Here is an 18,096-nt window from a genome sequence, read left to right on the forward strand (position 1 = left end):
ATGAGCCAGCTGCAGTGTGCTGTTCCCTCATCAGGAGTCCAGAGTGTGAAAGCAGCAGCTACTCAAAGAGTGCAGCCCACACACACACAGTAACTGGACTGAACAATGCTCTTCCCTGTCAGCGACCTGGAACTGGGAGGAGGTGAAGTTCTACTTTTCTTTAAACTGGCTTTGTAACAAGGATCAGCATGACTTACGATTTTCTGTTTTTAACATGAATGTCACACAGAAATTTGGTTCTACCAGCTCATTGGGCCATTACTTATTCAGCTATCTTTTATTTAATATTGTTGATGATTCTGCTCTGTTAGTGTTGGATTCTGGGGCCTTAGCTCTTAGAGGGCAATCACTCTACAGTGGACCTACATCCCTTTCTCTGTCCATCCAGAACTTAAAGTCAGTTCTGCTGTTAGTGTGTTGCTATTTTATTCGCAGGCATTTAGTTTCTGTTGAGTGTGCAAGTTCATGTGTTATTGGTTCTAATGAAACACCACTTACTTCTTAACATGTGTGCTGCCCTTTTCATATTTCAATGTTGCTACTTCCCTGCCTGTATGTAAATATTCTTCATCTGAGTTATACTGTCAGTTGCTCCAAACACTTTAGTCTTTTACTTGGGCATTATGTCATAAGAGGCATATTTATGTCCATTCTTTCTGGGCAAAAAAGATTCAATATGATTGGAAACAACTGAGTTACATTCATCAAATTGAGTTACTCACTGTTCAACAGTGAGGAAATATTATGAGATAAGACGTGTGTGTGTGTGTGTGTGTGTGTGTGTGTGTGTGATAGCAATGTGGGAATCGAGGACTAATTTTTAATATTTTTATATATTTATTTTTCATGTATGGGTGTTTTGCTTGCATGGATATCTGTACACAGTGTGCATGTCCATGGAGGCCAGAAAAAGGCATCAAATTCTCTGACCTGGAGTTACAGAAGGTGGTTAGGGGTCATTTGGGTGCTGGAAACTGAGTTCCAGGTGTTCTGCAAGAGCAGCAAGTGCTCTTAACTGCTGAGCTATATTTCCAAGCCCTGGAATTTTGATCTCTAATTTATCACATTGCATGGTAGGATCCTTACCCTTAGATCATAATGTTCTACTTTTAAGACATTATCCGAGGAATAATAGAATCTTCCAAATAAGTTCCAGCATCATGTAGCCTTACTCCTTTGCTAAGTGAAGCACCTTCTAAAGCCATTTTAATCTAAAACCACAGCAGTGCAGGCTCTTGTGATGGTCGGCACAGATTGGGTAGATGGAGGTAGATGAGGGTCTGGAGGAACTGGCAGCTTAGATGAGACTCGAGCACAGGCTGCGCTGACTGAGGCTGATAGAGCGGCAGTGACAGAGGTGATGGGCAATGGGAGACTGGGGTGACCCAGAGAGAGGACACTGTATGATCACTGTGGTGACAGCAATAGTGCTGGTTCCCACACAGCACACACTTCCCTGAGGTGACACAGGTAAGGACCAGCTCATCCCTTCTTAGCACACAAAATCCCATTGCTAGGAACTGTGTTGTGAGCCATTTTTAATTTCATTATTTGATTTGTATTTGTAGTTCTGAGCTGTCCCCCTGGCTTAGGGTGCACTTGTTTCTAACTATAAGAATAAAGAAAGCCTGAATTCGTTTGAGCCACTTGAAGCAGAAAGTTGCACATGTTCGATGGCACCAGAATTGAGACCCCAGTTTAGGCGAAGACTTTCTGTCACTTACCTGGGTTTGTTCCCTACCCCCCCCCCCCAACTCCAGGCGCCTGCATTTTCTCCCACCCTGTGTCATCCAGGTTTTAATCTGAACTGAGCCCTTCACTGGCCATTCCTGGTTGGGCACTGGGAGAAGTCTTAGCTTTTCCAGGATCTGCACTGTTGGAGCTTCTAATTGCAGAGACCTTTATTTTCAGATTAACATACAAGCACTCTTTTAACACATGTGTTTTATATTCTCTCAGGGCATCTGGCCAAAATATAGTATTCATCTCACTGTAGGGATCTGATTAGGATTTTAAAATAATGGACAATGTGTAGAATACTTTCTACTCCCAATGGAAATTTTTTTCTTTTCCCTGTTTTCTTTTTGAAAGGCAATTATCACAGTCTTACTGGCCGTGATTGTGGGTACCACTTTCCTTGTCCTACGAAATGTTTGTACTGAAGTCCAGACAAGGTAAGCAAATGAGAAAATGTTGACACATTGTTCAAACTTATATAAATCTATGAAGAATTGGAATTTGAGACAAGAACAGAATAAACATTTTGTCACATGATAGAGCATGTTGGTAATAAGTGGAAGACCTCAATTTTCCACATGCTTTTATTGGTTAAAGAATAAAGAAGCTGCTTTTGGCCAGTGACTTAAGAGAATAATAGCCCAGTAAGGTCCCAATGAGTCTGTCTCTGGTGGAGACTTCATAGTGTCTTTCCTAACTCCACCTATTCTCTCTATATATCTTTTCCAGATGGGCTATTATTCTGTTAAGTCACTGGCCAAAAGCAGCTTCTTTATTCTTTAACCAATAAAAACAACACATATCTAGAAGGACTTCCCACATCACTGCAGCATGCATATGGATGTCAGAAAACAATTGACAGCTGATCCCCCAACAGATGGGTTTGAGGGATTGTACTCAAGGTCATCAAGCATGGGGGCAGTCATCTTACCTGCTGAACTATAACTTAATTTTCTATGGCCCTTAATTTTTCCTTGCTATTGAGTTTAGGTTATTTTTGTTTCTGAGTTATGACCAAATGCATGATACACCTACATTTCTTCCCTTCTCTGTGTTTTCATTTTATCTGTTTATAATGCCTTGGTACACAAATGTTTTTAGTTTACCTATTTATTCTTCTGTTGCTCCAGTGCCAATTTTCTTGAGTAAGGTGGGTTTGTATGAATGTGAGTGTGGGGTAATAGGATGAGACTCAGTTTTTCCTGACTTGTCCTGTGGATACCACTTTTGTGGTCTTTGTTTAGTTTGAGTGATAACGTGGCTTTAAAAAATATCCTTTATAAACTTTTTAATGACTATAGCATGCTCACAAAAGTGTTTCTCATCAGGATCACAATTTTCAGAATTTTCATTGTATTTCATGTGTGACACACCACTATTTGCTCCACTGGGCTCCCTAGTTGACACCCACAGCCTCAGGGTACCTCTCAGTGGCCAGAGAGGCTTGACTATTAAGGAAAGATGATTAAGAACTTCAGGAAGCTTCTCTTGAAAGAGCGAGAGAGAAAGATATACAGATACGTAGATAGATAGATAGATAGATAGATAGATAGATAGATAGATAGATGATAGATCAAGAGGTGTTATTTGTCCAGGTTTGTGTCAGGTGGACTCATGTTCATGTGGGTGTATACACACATGCATGTTGGTGAGTATGCATGTGTCTGCATGTGGAGGTCAGAGGTTGATGCCATGTTTTCATTGATGTCCATGTACTTCTTTTATCAAGGCATGTCCCTCACTGAACCTAGAGCTCATTGACTTGGCTGGGCTGGCTGATGAGCTCCAAGTGTTCACTCCTGTATCCTTCATCTCTGGAGTTACAGATGAGAAGTTCTGTGCCTGGGGACTTTTCCATGTGTCCTAGGCATTTGAACTCAGGTCGTCAAGACTGCATGACAGACATTTGCTAAGTGGGACAGCTTCACAGCCCCACAAATATGCTTTGCTGTGTGGAAAATACTTATTATATCTTAAGAAAAAAATAAGCATAAAAATCCAGTTATTCTATGAATTGTCTTCTGTTTGAATTGGAAGTTAGTCTGCAGTGAGATTCCTGGTACGTCTGTCTCCAGTCTGTCCTCTTCTCCTTCCCTGAAGGCCAAGATCTGAATGCTTTCCAAACCTTCTAGTTCTTGGTTTGTGCCCATGTAGATGGCACATCTTAACCCAGAACAGCATAGACAACAAGGCAGACGGTGTAGGCACTGTTACAGGAGGCTTGTAGACATAGTTCCAAAAAACCTGATGTGGAAATGTTCTTGGAAAATGCAGACATAAAGAAGATCCTTATTAGCTGTTGCTTCATATATTTTTTAGAAATTGTGAAATGTTCTTAATTTGTATTTTTCACATTCCCTCATTCAGTATTGTATAAGAAGCTGAACTGTGTGACAATGGCCTTTGTGTGTGGTTTATTCCAGTCTTCCTGATAAATGGTTGATAGTTTTGGTTTGTGCGCTGGTTAGTTGTTTGTTAGAATTGACACCAGCCATGGTCATGTGGGGAGAAGGAACCTTAGTTAAGAAAATTCATCTATCAAGTTGACGTGTAGGCAAGTCCATGAGATATTTTCTTGATTAATACTGAATGTGGGAAGGGCCAGGCCACTGGAAGTAGTACCAACTCTGGGCAGGTGTTTCCAAGTTGTATATAAAGCAGGTGGAACAAGCCAGTAAGGATCACTCATCTGTGGCCCCAGATTCCATCCTTGCCTCCAAGATCCTGCCTTGAGTTCCTATATGACTTTCCTCAGAAATGGACGTGTTCTGGATATGTAAGCCAGATAAATCCCACTCTCTGTAAGTTGCTTTTGGTCATGACAATTACCACAGCTAAAGAAACTTAAATAGGACAATTTGAAATACTTCCTTAACACCATCTATGCAATTAAGCCATTACATTGTTTTCAGGGTCAATATAAATATTTTCTTCATCAGTAATGTTTAGGAGGCCAGAGATGGTTCTTATATTTGGATCCAATGTTGTCCTTGTACTTTGTCCAACTTATATCAAGGAACTGGGTTTGAATTTTGTCATATTTGAGCTTCCTTGGCTCAACAGCAGTATAGGGTTGAGGTGGCAGTCAAACATTAAGGAGAGGAATTAAACGAAATAATTGGACACAGGCATTTATGCTGTGCATACTTACACACATATTTAAAATCATTTGCTCAAAGTTCATGCGAAGACTGATGTTCGCTGGAGCACCATGCATAGTAACAAAGTTAAGGGATCTAAGTTCACGTAAACAGTAAAGCAGATGTGACTCTGAATGCTGCTTATCTTCAACATGGGAATTTGTAAAAATATGGATAGAATTGAAGATCTGAGGAACATCATGCAAAGTAAAATAGTCCAAGCCTAGAAAGGCAAACGTGTTTCACTGACACGTGGATTGTAAAGAAATTGACCTCCTGTCCGCATAGTGCTCGTTGTCAGGGCAGTGAGGAGTGAGGAGACACAGATTCGCTAAGAGTATAAAATCTGTTCAATGGGAGAAATCAGATGCTTTTACTTTGAGATAAATTGCACAGCACATTCAGTGCAGCAAATATTAATATACACTTCAAGGTTTCTGAGAATACATTTCTAATATGTTACTATGAAAATGAGGCATATTTGTAGTGATGAACATCACCCTATTTGGTTTGATATAATTATTTCACAAAATAGGTCATGAATCATATTAGTTTTACACCTAAATGTGTAGTTGTAGATTGTCAGTCTACTATTATAACCTCTAAAAAGCCAGATTAGAAAGTAGATGCGGTATATAGGGTTAAGTATAGCCAGAGCCATAAAGTTCCCTTCCTAAATTCTTGGTTTTGTTGATAAAATCATAGGAAAGTAAACAGGATGGAACTTGAGGACAATTTGTTGGAGACAGAGAGGGAGAATGCCATGAGCACAGGGAATGAGTGTGTGGGAATGGAAGAGTGGAGAGAGAAAGTTGTGCATTTAGTAGAGTGAAGCTTTGGAAGCAAAACAGACTCATTAGAAGAAGAGCAGAACCCAGGTCCTCCACTCTATGGTTGGTCCTCTGCTGTTGTTTGGTCCTTTGAGTGTGGTCCACGGTTGTGACTTGACAGGTCAAGAATTTGTCAAGTAGCCCAGGCTGGCTTTAGTTCCAGGTCCTCTTCTCTGTTTGGTGACTGGATGCCCAAGTTCCCCACTGTATTGTTGGTCACGTGGTGCTCAGGCCCTCTGCTCCATGTTTGGACCTTTGAAGCAGGGCCACAGTTATGACCTGACAGATCCAGAACTTATCATGTAGCCTAGGCTGGCCTCAAGCTGCAGCGATCCTCATGCCTCTGTACCTCAAATTCCAGGAGTTTGGAGATCTTGCTTCCTCCTCTTAGAATCTTCCCCATTCTTAGCTTGTCTTTTTTTCCCATCCTCTTTTTTAATCTGGCCTTTTATAGATTGTAAAATGGAATTTTTCTTTGATGGAGAAGGAAACTTGTCTCCAATAAGGTCCCAATCATCTGCTCTGATATCTAACCACCACTGTGTATCTAGATAAAAAGTTACTGACCTCTGACTCTAGTTGAAAAGGTGTAGCAGGCTGTTAGGACCCAGATACCATTTGTCTTTGAGGAACCTGACGTGTGTGTCCAGAAAACAGGGAACTGCAGATGGCCTTTTACTTCCCCTTTCTTCTGCTTACCATCTCCTTTCACATGATCAAAAATTATTTCTTCATAGATAAGCATGACTGGATCCCTTTTTTGAACTCTTTGGAAACTATGCAAGAAGTTGGTTGGCCTATTTTAGGGATGATCATTAGGGCTTTAAAGATGTTTCTACAGTTTGTGTCTGTAGTAAGCCGCTGAGTGGGGATTCCCCCACTGTTTCATGTTTTCCTTCTTACTCTTCTGTAAATCAGTGCAGCCAACTGAGTATGAAAACTTCTTGAAACTTTATTTATCTTTATGTTTCTCTCTTTATTAGCACGATGCTTACGATTTTTTTTTTTTAGTTAAATTGAAGTTGGGTTGGGCTGCCATGAGTAAACGCAGCAGATTCAGTGGATTTAAAAGCAATGTGTCTCCACAGTGCAGTGTGAGAGCCTGAGGTAAGGATTCTCTCCCAGGCTCTTCCTGTCTGGCCACCTTCTCTCTTGGCAGACCCTGCGATGCTGTTTCTTCCCATGATGAGGTGATGATGACACAGATGGCATCCTGGGGCTCCACTCTCATGATTTCATTTAAACAGGTTAACCCCTGAATTGCATACTCTAGTATTGTTACATTAAGGGCCATTATCAAATTGTTGGATTTTAGAGGACAAACTTCCAGTAATAGATACTGTGATGGAGACAGAGGAGACTAACTCACGGGACTCACTCTTCCTGACCTTTTAAACCTGAACAGTTCTACATTATCTTTCTTTCTTTTATAATAATTATTTTATTTTTATGTGCCTGAATGTTTTTTTTTAAATTTATCTCCATACCATGTGTGTGCCCTGAGACCTGTGACTATCAGAAGGAGGCATTGGATCCTGCCTCAGTTTGGGTTACTATTGCTGGGGTTAAACACATGACCAAAGGCAAGTTGGGGAGAGATTATCAAAGGAATACAATTGTCCTAAAGTGAGGGTAGCAGAAGAGAAGGATGTGGTGTCCTGAAGGTGCACTGTGACCTCAGAGTGACAGTGTCACCTTCTTCATAAGAACTGGAAGGAGAGGAATCTCCATGACCACTGTCTGAGGTGAGGTACGAATGAGCTCCTCCTCAGGGAGCCAGCTTCAGAGGTCAGAGACTCTGGTGAAAATGGGCACATCAAGCTATTTCCCTGGAGGGGCTGTTTGTCCAGAGTGGACAAAAAAGGGGAGAGTTCTCTGGTGGGGAGAATAATAGTGAGAATGTCATGAGGCTGCTGGCCTAGAGTGGCTGGTCCCTAAGATGGGGCATTATGGGAGTGAGTCTTGAGCATAGAGGACAGTGTCCTGTTAGGATCCCTGTGGTAGCAGAAGTCAGTGTAGTCAGCATCTCACCTGGACTAATCTAAAAATGTATAACGTGATGTTTGTCTTGGTAGACATGAGCACACCAGTGGATATTACAGAGTGTCATCGTATTTCCTTGGGAAATTGCTCGGTGAGCTGGTACCCAGGAGGTTATTCCCAAGTATTACATTTACTATTATACTATTCAGCATAGCAGGTAAGTGACAAAGCGAGAGAATGCGTCTTTACTGTTGGGGGAGCGTGTTTTGCTTTGTACAACTGTAGAAAGCCTAAAGTAGAAAATTGTAAGTAGAAAAGCATGTCTCCACTGTGTACCATCAAAACAGGAGTTCAGTGGGAGAAAAGTCTCTAAGACTTGATCACAAAACACTACAAAAGATGTTCGTGAAACTGTGCTTTACTAGAGATTCTGTGCACTGTAATGAGTGTGGAAATAGCGTACACATTTGAGACAGTGCCAATGGAGCAAGGTCAATTTTAGATATCTATCATGCATGTTATAAAATGTTTATTTTTCTTTATTGGTGTATTTGCCTGATTATGTGTGTGTGTGTCTGTCTGTCTGTGTATCTGTCCTGTGTGTGCACTAAGTGGATGCAGTGCAGTGCCTGGGTGGCCAGAAGAGGACATCAGATCCCCTGGAACTGTAGTTACAGTACGTGAGCCACTGTGTAGGTGCTGGGAACAGAATCCAGGGCCTCTGCTATAATAGCACATGCTTTTAATTAGTGAGCCATCTCCTTAGCCCAGCTGTATATTTTCTCTGTGTTTCTGTATATGTCTCTGTATATGCATATAAAATATAGAAATGAGGATAATATCTCATACATATGTATATATGTGTATGTGTGTGTAAAAGAACTTAAATGCACACAATGTATTAGTGTATTATGCTACCTAATCTTAAAAAGAAAGAGGCTACTGAATTTGAGTTTTGTTGAAATTAAATAATATAAATCTTATTTGAAATATGTGCACCGATTCATTTGTGCATTATGGTTAAACTTTATCATAGACTAAGTGCTGAAAGTTTACATATTTTTCACACACACACACACACACACACAGAGAGAGAGAGAGAGAGAGAGAGAGAGAGAGAGAGAGAGAGAAGCACTGATAAAGCTTAGACTTTGTTTTATAACAGATTTACCATTCAGAGCCAGTCATTTAGGCCATGGGCAAATTACTTGTTCTGTAAGCCAGACAACCTGAATTTGATCCTCAGAATCACAGTGGAAGAATCACTCCAGAAAGTTGTCCTTAAACTCCACATATACACCATGGCTCATGCACATCATACCACATGCATACCCATACACACATGTGTACCATACTCATCTTGATAATCATAACATTAACTTTGAAAACAATTAGGCATTGAACTTAGCTCCCCCAGACTCTGTGTCCTTGTGACTGTTATAAAACACAGGACTATGCATGTCTTATAACATTAGCACCATAAAGATTACAAATCAGTTTTGGAACCCATTACCTTCCTCCCAAGCAGTTATATGGTGATTTTCTAGGAAAACTAAAGTTGCAGGCACCCTCCCATCCCCTCATTATTAAAATCACTGCACAGTTGTTTAACCCTTGCCTTGGATAGGTTTCTAGCACTGTGACAAACACCATGACCAGAATCAACTTGTGGAGGAAAGGGTTTATTTCATTTTACAGTTCAATGTCCTTTAAAAAGGGAACTCAGGACAGGACCCTGGGGGCAGGGAGTGAAGCAGAGTCCGTGGAGGAGTGTTGCTTACTGGCTCCTAATGGCTTCCACAGTCTGTCTTCCTATAGAACCCAGGACCACTGCCCAGGGATGGCATCATCCACAGATGTCTAAGACCTCCCACATAAATCATCCATCAAGAAAATGTCCCCACAGGCTTGCCTACCTGCTAATCTAAAGGAAGCATTTTCTTAGTGAGGTTCCCTCTTTCCATATGACCCTAGCTCATGTTAAATTTATAAAACCACTAACTGGTACAGCTCAGATCCCAGTTTCATTACTAACGCAGTTATAATAAACACAGGGGAATGTGAACATGAACGTGTTGTATTGCTGATTCCTCTGTGAGAGGATCTGATACAATTTTGGCCAGTTGTATTGCCTGTAGCTCTCCATGTCAGGATCCTGTAAATTGCTCATAATTGTGTATAGAGGAGAGAAGCTAATATATGGAAATATATTTTGTGTCAGGTACAAAAATAAAGCCATGCGATGGAGTTGGAGAGAGGCTCATTGGTTAAGAGCACATGCTGCTCCTCCTCCTCCAAAGGCCCGAAATTTTGTTCCCAACATCCACATGATCAGGTTGCAGTTAGAGACGCAGAGAAGTTGGGTGGCCGAGAAACTGTTACCAGTCTCATTGATTATTAAAGCATTGTTTGAAATATGTACAATCTCTCGACTTAGGTGATGAACTGACCCTACTTTTTTTCTTTCTAAGGAGTAAACACGGATGTGAAGGGTTTCTTCACTATGATATTTACCGTCATGATGTTGGCTTATTCGGCCAGCTCACTGCCACTGTGTTTCAAAGCAGGGGAGAATGCAGTGGCTGTACCAACTCTATCTGTGACCATCTACTTTGTGTTCATGCTGGTGAGTGTGAATTGTGGTTTTCTTTTATAAGTTTTTAATTTACTTTTTTAAAAAAGATCTTTTTCATTTTACTTCCCTATCCCAGTTCCCACTCCTTCTGTTCTCCTGCTTCCCCCATCTACCCCCACCCCACCCCATCCACTCTTCAGAGAGGGTAAAGCTTCCCATGCGGAGTCAACAAAGTCTGACACATCACTTTGAGGTAGGACCAAGATCATCCTCCCTCTATTTTGACTGTACAAGGTATCCCTCCAAAAAGAATGGGATCCACTATGCCAGTTCAAGCACTAGAGATAAACACTGGTCCTACTGCCAGTGGCTCCACAGATTTTCCAAGCCACACAGCTGTCATCCACATTCAGAGGGCCTAGTTTGGACCTATGCAAGTTCCCCACTATCAGTCCAGAGTCAGTGAACTCCCACTAGCTCAGGTCAGCTGTTTCTGTGGGTAGCTCTGTTATGGTCTTGACTCCTTTGCTCATATTGCTCCTCCCTCTCATCAACTGTTCTTCAGAAGCTCAGCCCAGTGATTAGCTTTGGATCTCTGTATCTGCTTTCATCAGTTGCTGGATGAAGGTTCTAGGATAACAATTAGGTAGTAATCACTCTGATTACAGGGGAAGACCAGTTCAGGTACCCTCTCCACTGTTGCTTGGAGTCTTAGTTGGGGTTGTGGATTCCTGGGAATTTCCCTAGTACCAGGTTTCTCTCTAACCTCATAATGGCTCCCTCAATCAAGATATCTCTTTCCTGGCTCTCCTTTTCTGTCCTTCCTTCAACTCAACCATCCCATTCCCTAATGTTCTCCTCCTCCTTCCCCTTTTCCTGTCCCACTTTGCCCTCTCTTCTCCCCTGCCATGCTCCCAATTTTCTCAGAAGATCTTGTCTATTTCCCCTTCCCAGGAGAATCCACGTATGTTACTAGGAAGCTGAGGAAGCTATTTTTGACTTTCTTTTTGTGTATCTAAAATCCTTTTTAAAGCCTTTTCAGGCTTTATGTGGATGTACTGGCCCCATATTGGGTGCCATATATAAACAAATGGTTCTTTTCCACTCACTAATTCCCAAATAATAATTCAGAGTCTTATAATAATGATAAATGCTTGGCAAGTAGCTCAGGTTTATTACTAGCTAGTTCTTACACTTAAATGAACCCATAATTCTTATCAATGTGTAACCATGTGGTTGATGGCCTGTTACCTCATTTTTACATGGCTTACTTCCTTGTTGGAGGGATGGCATTTCTGCCTGACCCCACAACTCTCTTCTTGCCTTAGTTTAATTGTCCCACCCATACTTCCTGCCTGCTTACATGCCAATCAAGTCTATTATTAACAACGAGTGCACAGTATACAGAAGGACATCCCACAGCACATCCCCAGGCTCAGGTGTCCTTTCCTGGTGCGGGAGAATTGTCTGTATTGTGTCAATCATGTTTTAAATAAATGCTGATTGGCCAGGCAGGAAATATAGGCAGAAAAATCAGACAGGAAATAAAAATGATGTAATGAGAACAGGAGAATTCTGGGAAGAAGGAAGTTGATTCCTCCCACTCCTGCCCAGACCACAGAAGCAGCAGGATGTGATCTGCCTCACTGAAAAAGGTATTGAGATGTGAGAGTTAGCTAATGAGAGGCTAGAGCTAATGGTCCAATCAGCTTATAATTTATGGAGACCTATGTGTGATTTTCTTTGGGGCTAAACAGTTGTGGGGTACCAGGCGGGACAGAAAACGCCAACAAACAAGCAGGCCTGGCCCCCGTTCATGTTACACTTTCCCTTTTAAAGAGACCATGGTCCTAACAGAGAAGATGACATGTTGTCCTCTTTATGAGAGAAGGGCACTTAGGGTGGTAAAGTTCTCAGGAGTCTCTTGCTCTTATTCCCAGATGGATAGACAGGCCCACTGAAAGCCTCTTATCAACAGAAGATTAATTATTCCTCACACAACAAAAGGATGGATTCTTTCACCAATGGGTGGTGGCACCTGTGAGAGCTTTATTGTTTTTGTTCAGGATTGTTCCCCTAACCTGAGTCTTTCTTACTTCCATGTGAAATTTATTATTGTTTCTCAATTTCTCAGAATTGTACTGGAATTTTGGTGAGGATTGGATTGAAACATATTGATTTCCTTTGGTAGATGTATATTTTTATAATTTTTATCCTCATAATCAATAAAGATGGGCTGTCTTTCTATCATCTAGTATCTTTAACTTCTTTTTTTCCAGTGTCTTGAAATTTTTATTATACAAAAATTTCATTTGGTTAGATTTATTCCAAGACCCCCCATGCCCCCTCTTTTTTTACTTTTTGATAAATGAAATTGTATCTCTCATTCCCCCCCCTCCCATTATATCAGCAATTTTTACTTAGAAAGTTTCCAACTTTTCTGCTTGTCATGGTGCTTTATCAGAGCCACAGGCAAGGAACTAATACAACTGGTTATTGTATCAAGATTCTATATGGGACTTTAAGAACCAGTTATGAAGGCAAATGTGTTTTCTGTACAGGCATTTGTTCAGATGCAGTCTGAATGCATGCACGCACCATCATTGTTGTGCACATTCTACTGTACTTAAGAAAAGACAGAATAAATTTTTTGTGAACTTCAGAGCTGACCCTAGTTTATTCCCATCAGTGCTTTCTTCCATTTCTGTTGTGATTTTGACTTTTGGTAGCATTTTTAAATGGGGAATTGAGCACTTTTTCTAATGCTCTTTACCACATGGTGTGGATTATCAGTTTTAGGCTTGCAGTTGTTTTAAGGTGGTATTTTAATTGAATCCAAACTCCTAAGGTCATGACTAGAGAGTCAAAAACTCTTATAAGTAACAAGACTTACTGTTCGTTGGAAGTAGAAGTGGGTATATGATGATCAGTGCTTATCCACATTAGGTTTCTATTGCTGAGATGAAACACCATGACTAAAAGGCAAATTGGAAAGGAAATGGTTATTTTGGCTTACACTTCAATATTACTGTTCATCACTGAAGGAAATAAGAATAGGAACTCAAACAGCAGTATCCTGGAGGCAGGAGTTGATGCAGAGTCCATGGAGGGGTGCTGCTTACTGGCTTGTTCTAAGTCCTCCCTCAGTCTGCTTTCTTCTAAAATGACATACCTACGGATGATCTTATAGTGACATTTCCTTTTTTAATTTAATTTTATTTAATTAACATTTTTTATTTATTTTACATACCAACCAATGTTTTCCTTTCCTCCTATCCTCCTGTTTTCCCTGAGTCCTATTTACCCCTTTCTCATCTGCTCCTCCTCTTCAATTTTCATTCAGAAAGGGATAGGCCTCCCATGGGCTTGAACGAAGCACAGCACATCAAGTTGAGGTAGGACCGAGCTCCCTAGAGACATTTTCTTAATTGAGGTTCCCTACTCTCCTGTGAATTTAGCTTGAGTGATATAAAATGAGCCAAGACAGAGTTCTTCTAGTTGGAGTTCCTAGAAGGTAGCAGTTTTACTAGAGCAGTCACTGCAGTTGGCCTGTCATATTGTCAAAGATTAAATCAATCACATACTGAAAATATAGGAAACAAACGGCTCTTCTGCTCTGAATATTGCCATCTCCTGAATTATGCTGTATAAACTACAGAAATTAGATATTATAAGGAATCTTAAGAGGATTTTAAATATGTATGGTAGGTGTATGTAAAGTATAAAGAATGTTTATAGGTTGTGTGCCATTTTAAAGATAACATAATATTGTAGGGCTTGACATCCAGAGAGGAGGGGGGCATTCTTTTACCAACCACAAAGAACTTTGGTTTTAACATGAAGAATTCTGTTTAAAGTTTACTGAAGAACTTTTTAAAGAGCTGATCTAAGAAGAAAAAGTCAGAAGGATGAAGGGGTCTTGAAGAGGGAGGATCTTGTTGAGAATTCTTAATCAATGGACTGATTCTAATTCATAGATTTGTTCTTCATAGGTTTTCTCAGGTCAGTCACTATATTCTGGAAACTTCATACTTGGGCTCTCATGGATTCAGTACTTGAGCATTCCGCATTATGGGTTTACAGTAAGTTGTCCTGTCTGTCACTGTATTTGGGTTCTCCAATTGTAGCCACTGAAATGATTCCAAACCTAGTCCTTTCCTCAGCTGTAATCTTTAATCAATCACTGCCAAGGATTTTCCTTCTAGGAGCAGAAGATGGGAACTATCCTATTAGTTTTAAGTGAGTCATCTGGGATTTTTCGTAGTCATGTTTTATTTGAGGGAAACAAATGGTGACAAAAACCTCAGAGCAAAGGGGAAAGGTAGATAATACTATGAAAAGCAAGCAGTTGTGATTCTGCCCAATAAGGAAATAAAAAAAGGATCAGCGACTGCGATGTATAGTTTATGTCAGGAAAATATAAGAAAGAAGCACTGTGATACCCAGAGCTATACTGGTTTTGCCAAGCTTTCTCTCCAGTAAAGTGTGCTTTAGTAGACTTTCTTACTCCCATAACCACAACTGGTTTTGATGAAAATAATCAAGAATATATTATTTCTGTAAAGCAATAGTATTATTTTAACTACAGTGCTTAGTGGGTTATTGTCTAGGCAGAGAAAGAGGTGCCTGAGGTGATTTAGTTGAGAGTCTATCTCTTAGTAGTTGGGAAACTTCATCATTTCAATTCTAAGTCTCCTGAGTGTGGGGGAGGAGACTGCTTTACTGGGCAGACTGAACTTGGTGGGGTTGTTTATTTAAAAATATTTTTGCAAATTGCAGTCAAGATTGAACTTGAATTTATAGATGGCTGATTCTGTGGAAACTTATGGAAATACTAAACTATTTGCCTTTCTGTGTCCCTCTTTGTTTTATAGGCTTTCATACACAACGAATTCTCGGGACAAAACTTCTGTCTAGAAAATAACACAACAGAACTCAGGAGATGTCACAACTATGTGATGTAAGCTTGAGTTCAATGTCACTATGGGGACACAGAATGCTCCACACCTTAAAAAGGAAACACATCCTTTTAGGATTAACTCTGTCTTCTGTGGGGTCCCTAGAGTGCATCATTGTAACCACTGTACAGGGGGCTGTGTTTCCATCTGAGTGTTCCATGGTGTAGATAATGTGCAGAAAGGGTTCTTCGAGGCTTTTAAAAATAGTTTTGGTGTCTTGATTGTGGGTTTGGGTTCCATGTTTCAGAATATTTGAATTTGGCATACACTGCTCTGATAGCTTACAAGGGCATACAGTTTCCACATGTCAGGCAGCAGGGTCCAAAAGGACTGAGCTTTGCCTGGCAGGATTCAGGGTCTTTTCTTTGCCTCACACTCTAGAAAACTTCGAGAAAACAAAGCGTGGTGTGTGTGTGTGTGTGTGTGTGTGTGTGTGTGTGTGTGTGTGTGTCTGTGTGTGTGTAAAATGTCCTACCAGAGGATATGCCCTGTAAATGAAACAGACATTTCAGTATGTTGAGAAGGAAATCTCATTTTTGTGTAATGTCACTAAAATAGTAACAGGTTTTTAATAAAACAAGTATATTGTTTTAAAGTTACAGTACTTTCAGTTTCTATGATTGCTCTTTTTAATTTGATTTTGATATATAAATATGAGAGGAATATGCTGATATATTAGATCTCTCATGGATGTTAAAATAATAAGGAATAGTAGTAAGTCAAATTTAAGTTTGAATTACTGATAAGAAAACAAGTATGGGAGATATTCTATTTTCCACATCTCCTCTCTCCTGGTGTGGTCTGACATCCTTGTACTACAAATTCATTACTGGTTTCTTGTCCAGGGTGGGATGGGTAAAGTGCAACCAGAAAAGGATCATCCACAGATCTCGTACTCACAAGAGGATTGTCCTCTCAAGAGGAAGAAGAAAATGGCCCTTTCAGTGGATTTGGGAACTGTTAAATCCTATTAGATACAAGGGAATGGCGACGCATTAGATACATAGGAGTGGAGACACAGAGATAGAAGCACACAGATATGGAGATACCCAGAGATGGAGACACACAGGGATGGAGATACACAGGAATGGAGATATCCAGGGATAGAGATACCTAGGGATAAACACACAAGGATGGAGACACACAGAGATGATGACACACAGGGATGGAGACACACAGAGATGGAGACACACAGGGATAGAGACACACAGGGATGGAGACACAGGGATAGAGATACACAGACAGTAATTGTAATGTGTTCAGAAATTATAGCAGCAGCTGTTTTTATAAGTTGTGTCAGAACCCCTGCATCCTGCTGTGCTCCAACTACTACCCTGGGCTCCTGGGCATGCTTCATAGCTAAGTATCCGAGGTTGTTACTGCTCTCTTAGTACAGGAGCTCACAGCAATTGACTGACTCCTCTCAGAAACCATTAGTCTCCTCTGGTCCTTGGTCTAGAACTTGATGTATTGTTCTTTTGTGTGATTGTGTACTGAGTCAGCAGAATTGCACAAAGCTTTGATCTCTGTATGTGTCCTTAAGAAAATGAGGTTTTCTGCTTTGGCAGAAACAAGTACTTCACCTGTGACTTTGCCCTTTGAAGAGAAAGCAGTGATGTAGGTTTAGAAATGAATGACACCTTAAAGGCTAAAAAATTGGGTCTTAGTGTGACTCTCTAAACTTGCCCAAGTTTACTAAGCCTCTATGCTTTTAAATAGATGTGATTGCTACGCCTCTTCGGATGGCTTTGAAATTAAGCAAAGTACCTGATTCAAGTAGATTGATAATATATCACAAAGTTTTTAGTATGTCAGTAGCACTACCATTTAAATATAAAGATGAAGTTTTTAATGATGTGTTGAAACTGAGTTTTTAAAAGAAAGGAATAGTAAATGTAATGAGTAAGCTTTGACGTTATTTTTCTGTGTGTTGACTTACAGATGCACTGGAGAAGAATTCTTGACGAGCCAGGGCATCAACCTCTCATCATGGGGCTTCTGGGAGAATCACGTGGCCTTAGCTTGTCTAACAATTATCCTCTTATCATTTACCTATGTGCAATTATTGCTATCTAAGAAAGCAGAAGTTCTTAGGTCTTGTAGGAGGAAGTTTCTTATTTAGCTTCTCTAGGATGGCGAATTATAAGCTCAATGTCTTTTATTTATGGCTAGAAACCAAATATGAGTGAGTACATCCCATGTTCCTCTTTTTGGGTCTGGCTTACCTCACTCAGGATAGTGTTTTCTATTTCCATCCATTTGTATGCAAAATTCAAGAAGTCCTTGTTTTTTACTGCTGAGTAATACTCTAGTATGTATATATTCCATACTTTCTTTATCCATTCTTCCATTGAAGGGCATCTAGGTTGTTTCCAGGTTCTGGCTATTACAAACAATGCTTCTATGAACATAGTTGAGCATATACTTTTGATTCCAAACTGTCTTCTAAACAGTTAAACTCATGGACACATGCATCACCCAGCATTGCCCAGGAAAGATTCTCAGTGTAATGAACTGTGGTGAATGCAGAGACTCATGGCTGCTCAAAGTATCAGAGTATGTGATTCTTGAGTGTTTAACCCTAAACAGAACACCTATACCAGCACCTCTAAGCCTTAGAACTTTGTGGAAGATGGGTAGAAAAGGTAGAGGAGCCAGAAGATGAGAAGAATGCCTGGAAATGCAATATTGTGGGCATGGCACAGCCCTTGCAACCAAGGTCATCTCACAACATCTGCAGTTCCCTGCACAAGACTGGGTCCTTCACCAGCACACCAAGGTTTGGAGAGGGACTCAACAGGACCATAATTCATTCTGCTGAACTATTAGCTATTGGTGCATTATGGGAGAGAGATAGTCATTGATTTTACAGG

General features: G+C 40.4%; 1 protein-coding gene across 1 annotated transcript in view; it reads left to right on the forward strand.

The window, feature by feature from the left end:
• LOC121440937 (ATP-binding cassette sub-family G member 3-like) overlaps positions 1-17,345 on the forward strand; it is a 31,677-nt gene extending 14,332 nt beyond the window's left edge. The window contains exons 9-14 of the mRNA XM_041641975.1: positions 2,092-2,174; positions 7,783-7,907; positions 10,162-10,316; positions 14,258-14,347; positions 15,140-15,225; positions 17,165-17,345. Of these exons, the coding sequence (XP_041497909.1) occupies positions 2,092-2,174; positions 7,783-7,907; positions 10,162-10,316; positions 14,258-14,347; positions 15,140-15,225; positions 17,165-17,345 (720 nt within the window). The remainder of the gene's footprint in view (positions 1-2,091; positions 2,175-7,782; positions 7,908-10,161; positions 10,317-14,257; positions 14,348-15,139; positions 15,226-17,164) is intronic.
• Positions 17,346-18,096: the final 751 nt, after the last annotated feature.

Source organism: Microtus oregoni, unplaced genomic scaffold (assembly GCF_018167655.1).
Source record: "Microtus oregoni isolate MIOR12 unplaced genomic scaffold, Mior012 000072F_ref0000427, whole genome shotgun sequence".
Taxonomy (NCBI): domain Eukaryota; kingdom Metazoa; phylum Chordata; class Mammalia; order Rodentia; family Cricetidae; genus Microtus; species Microtus oregoni.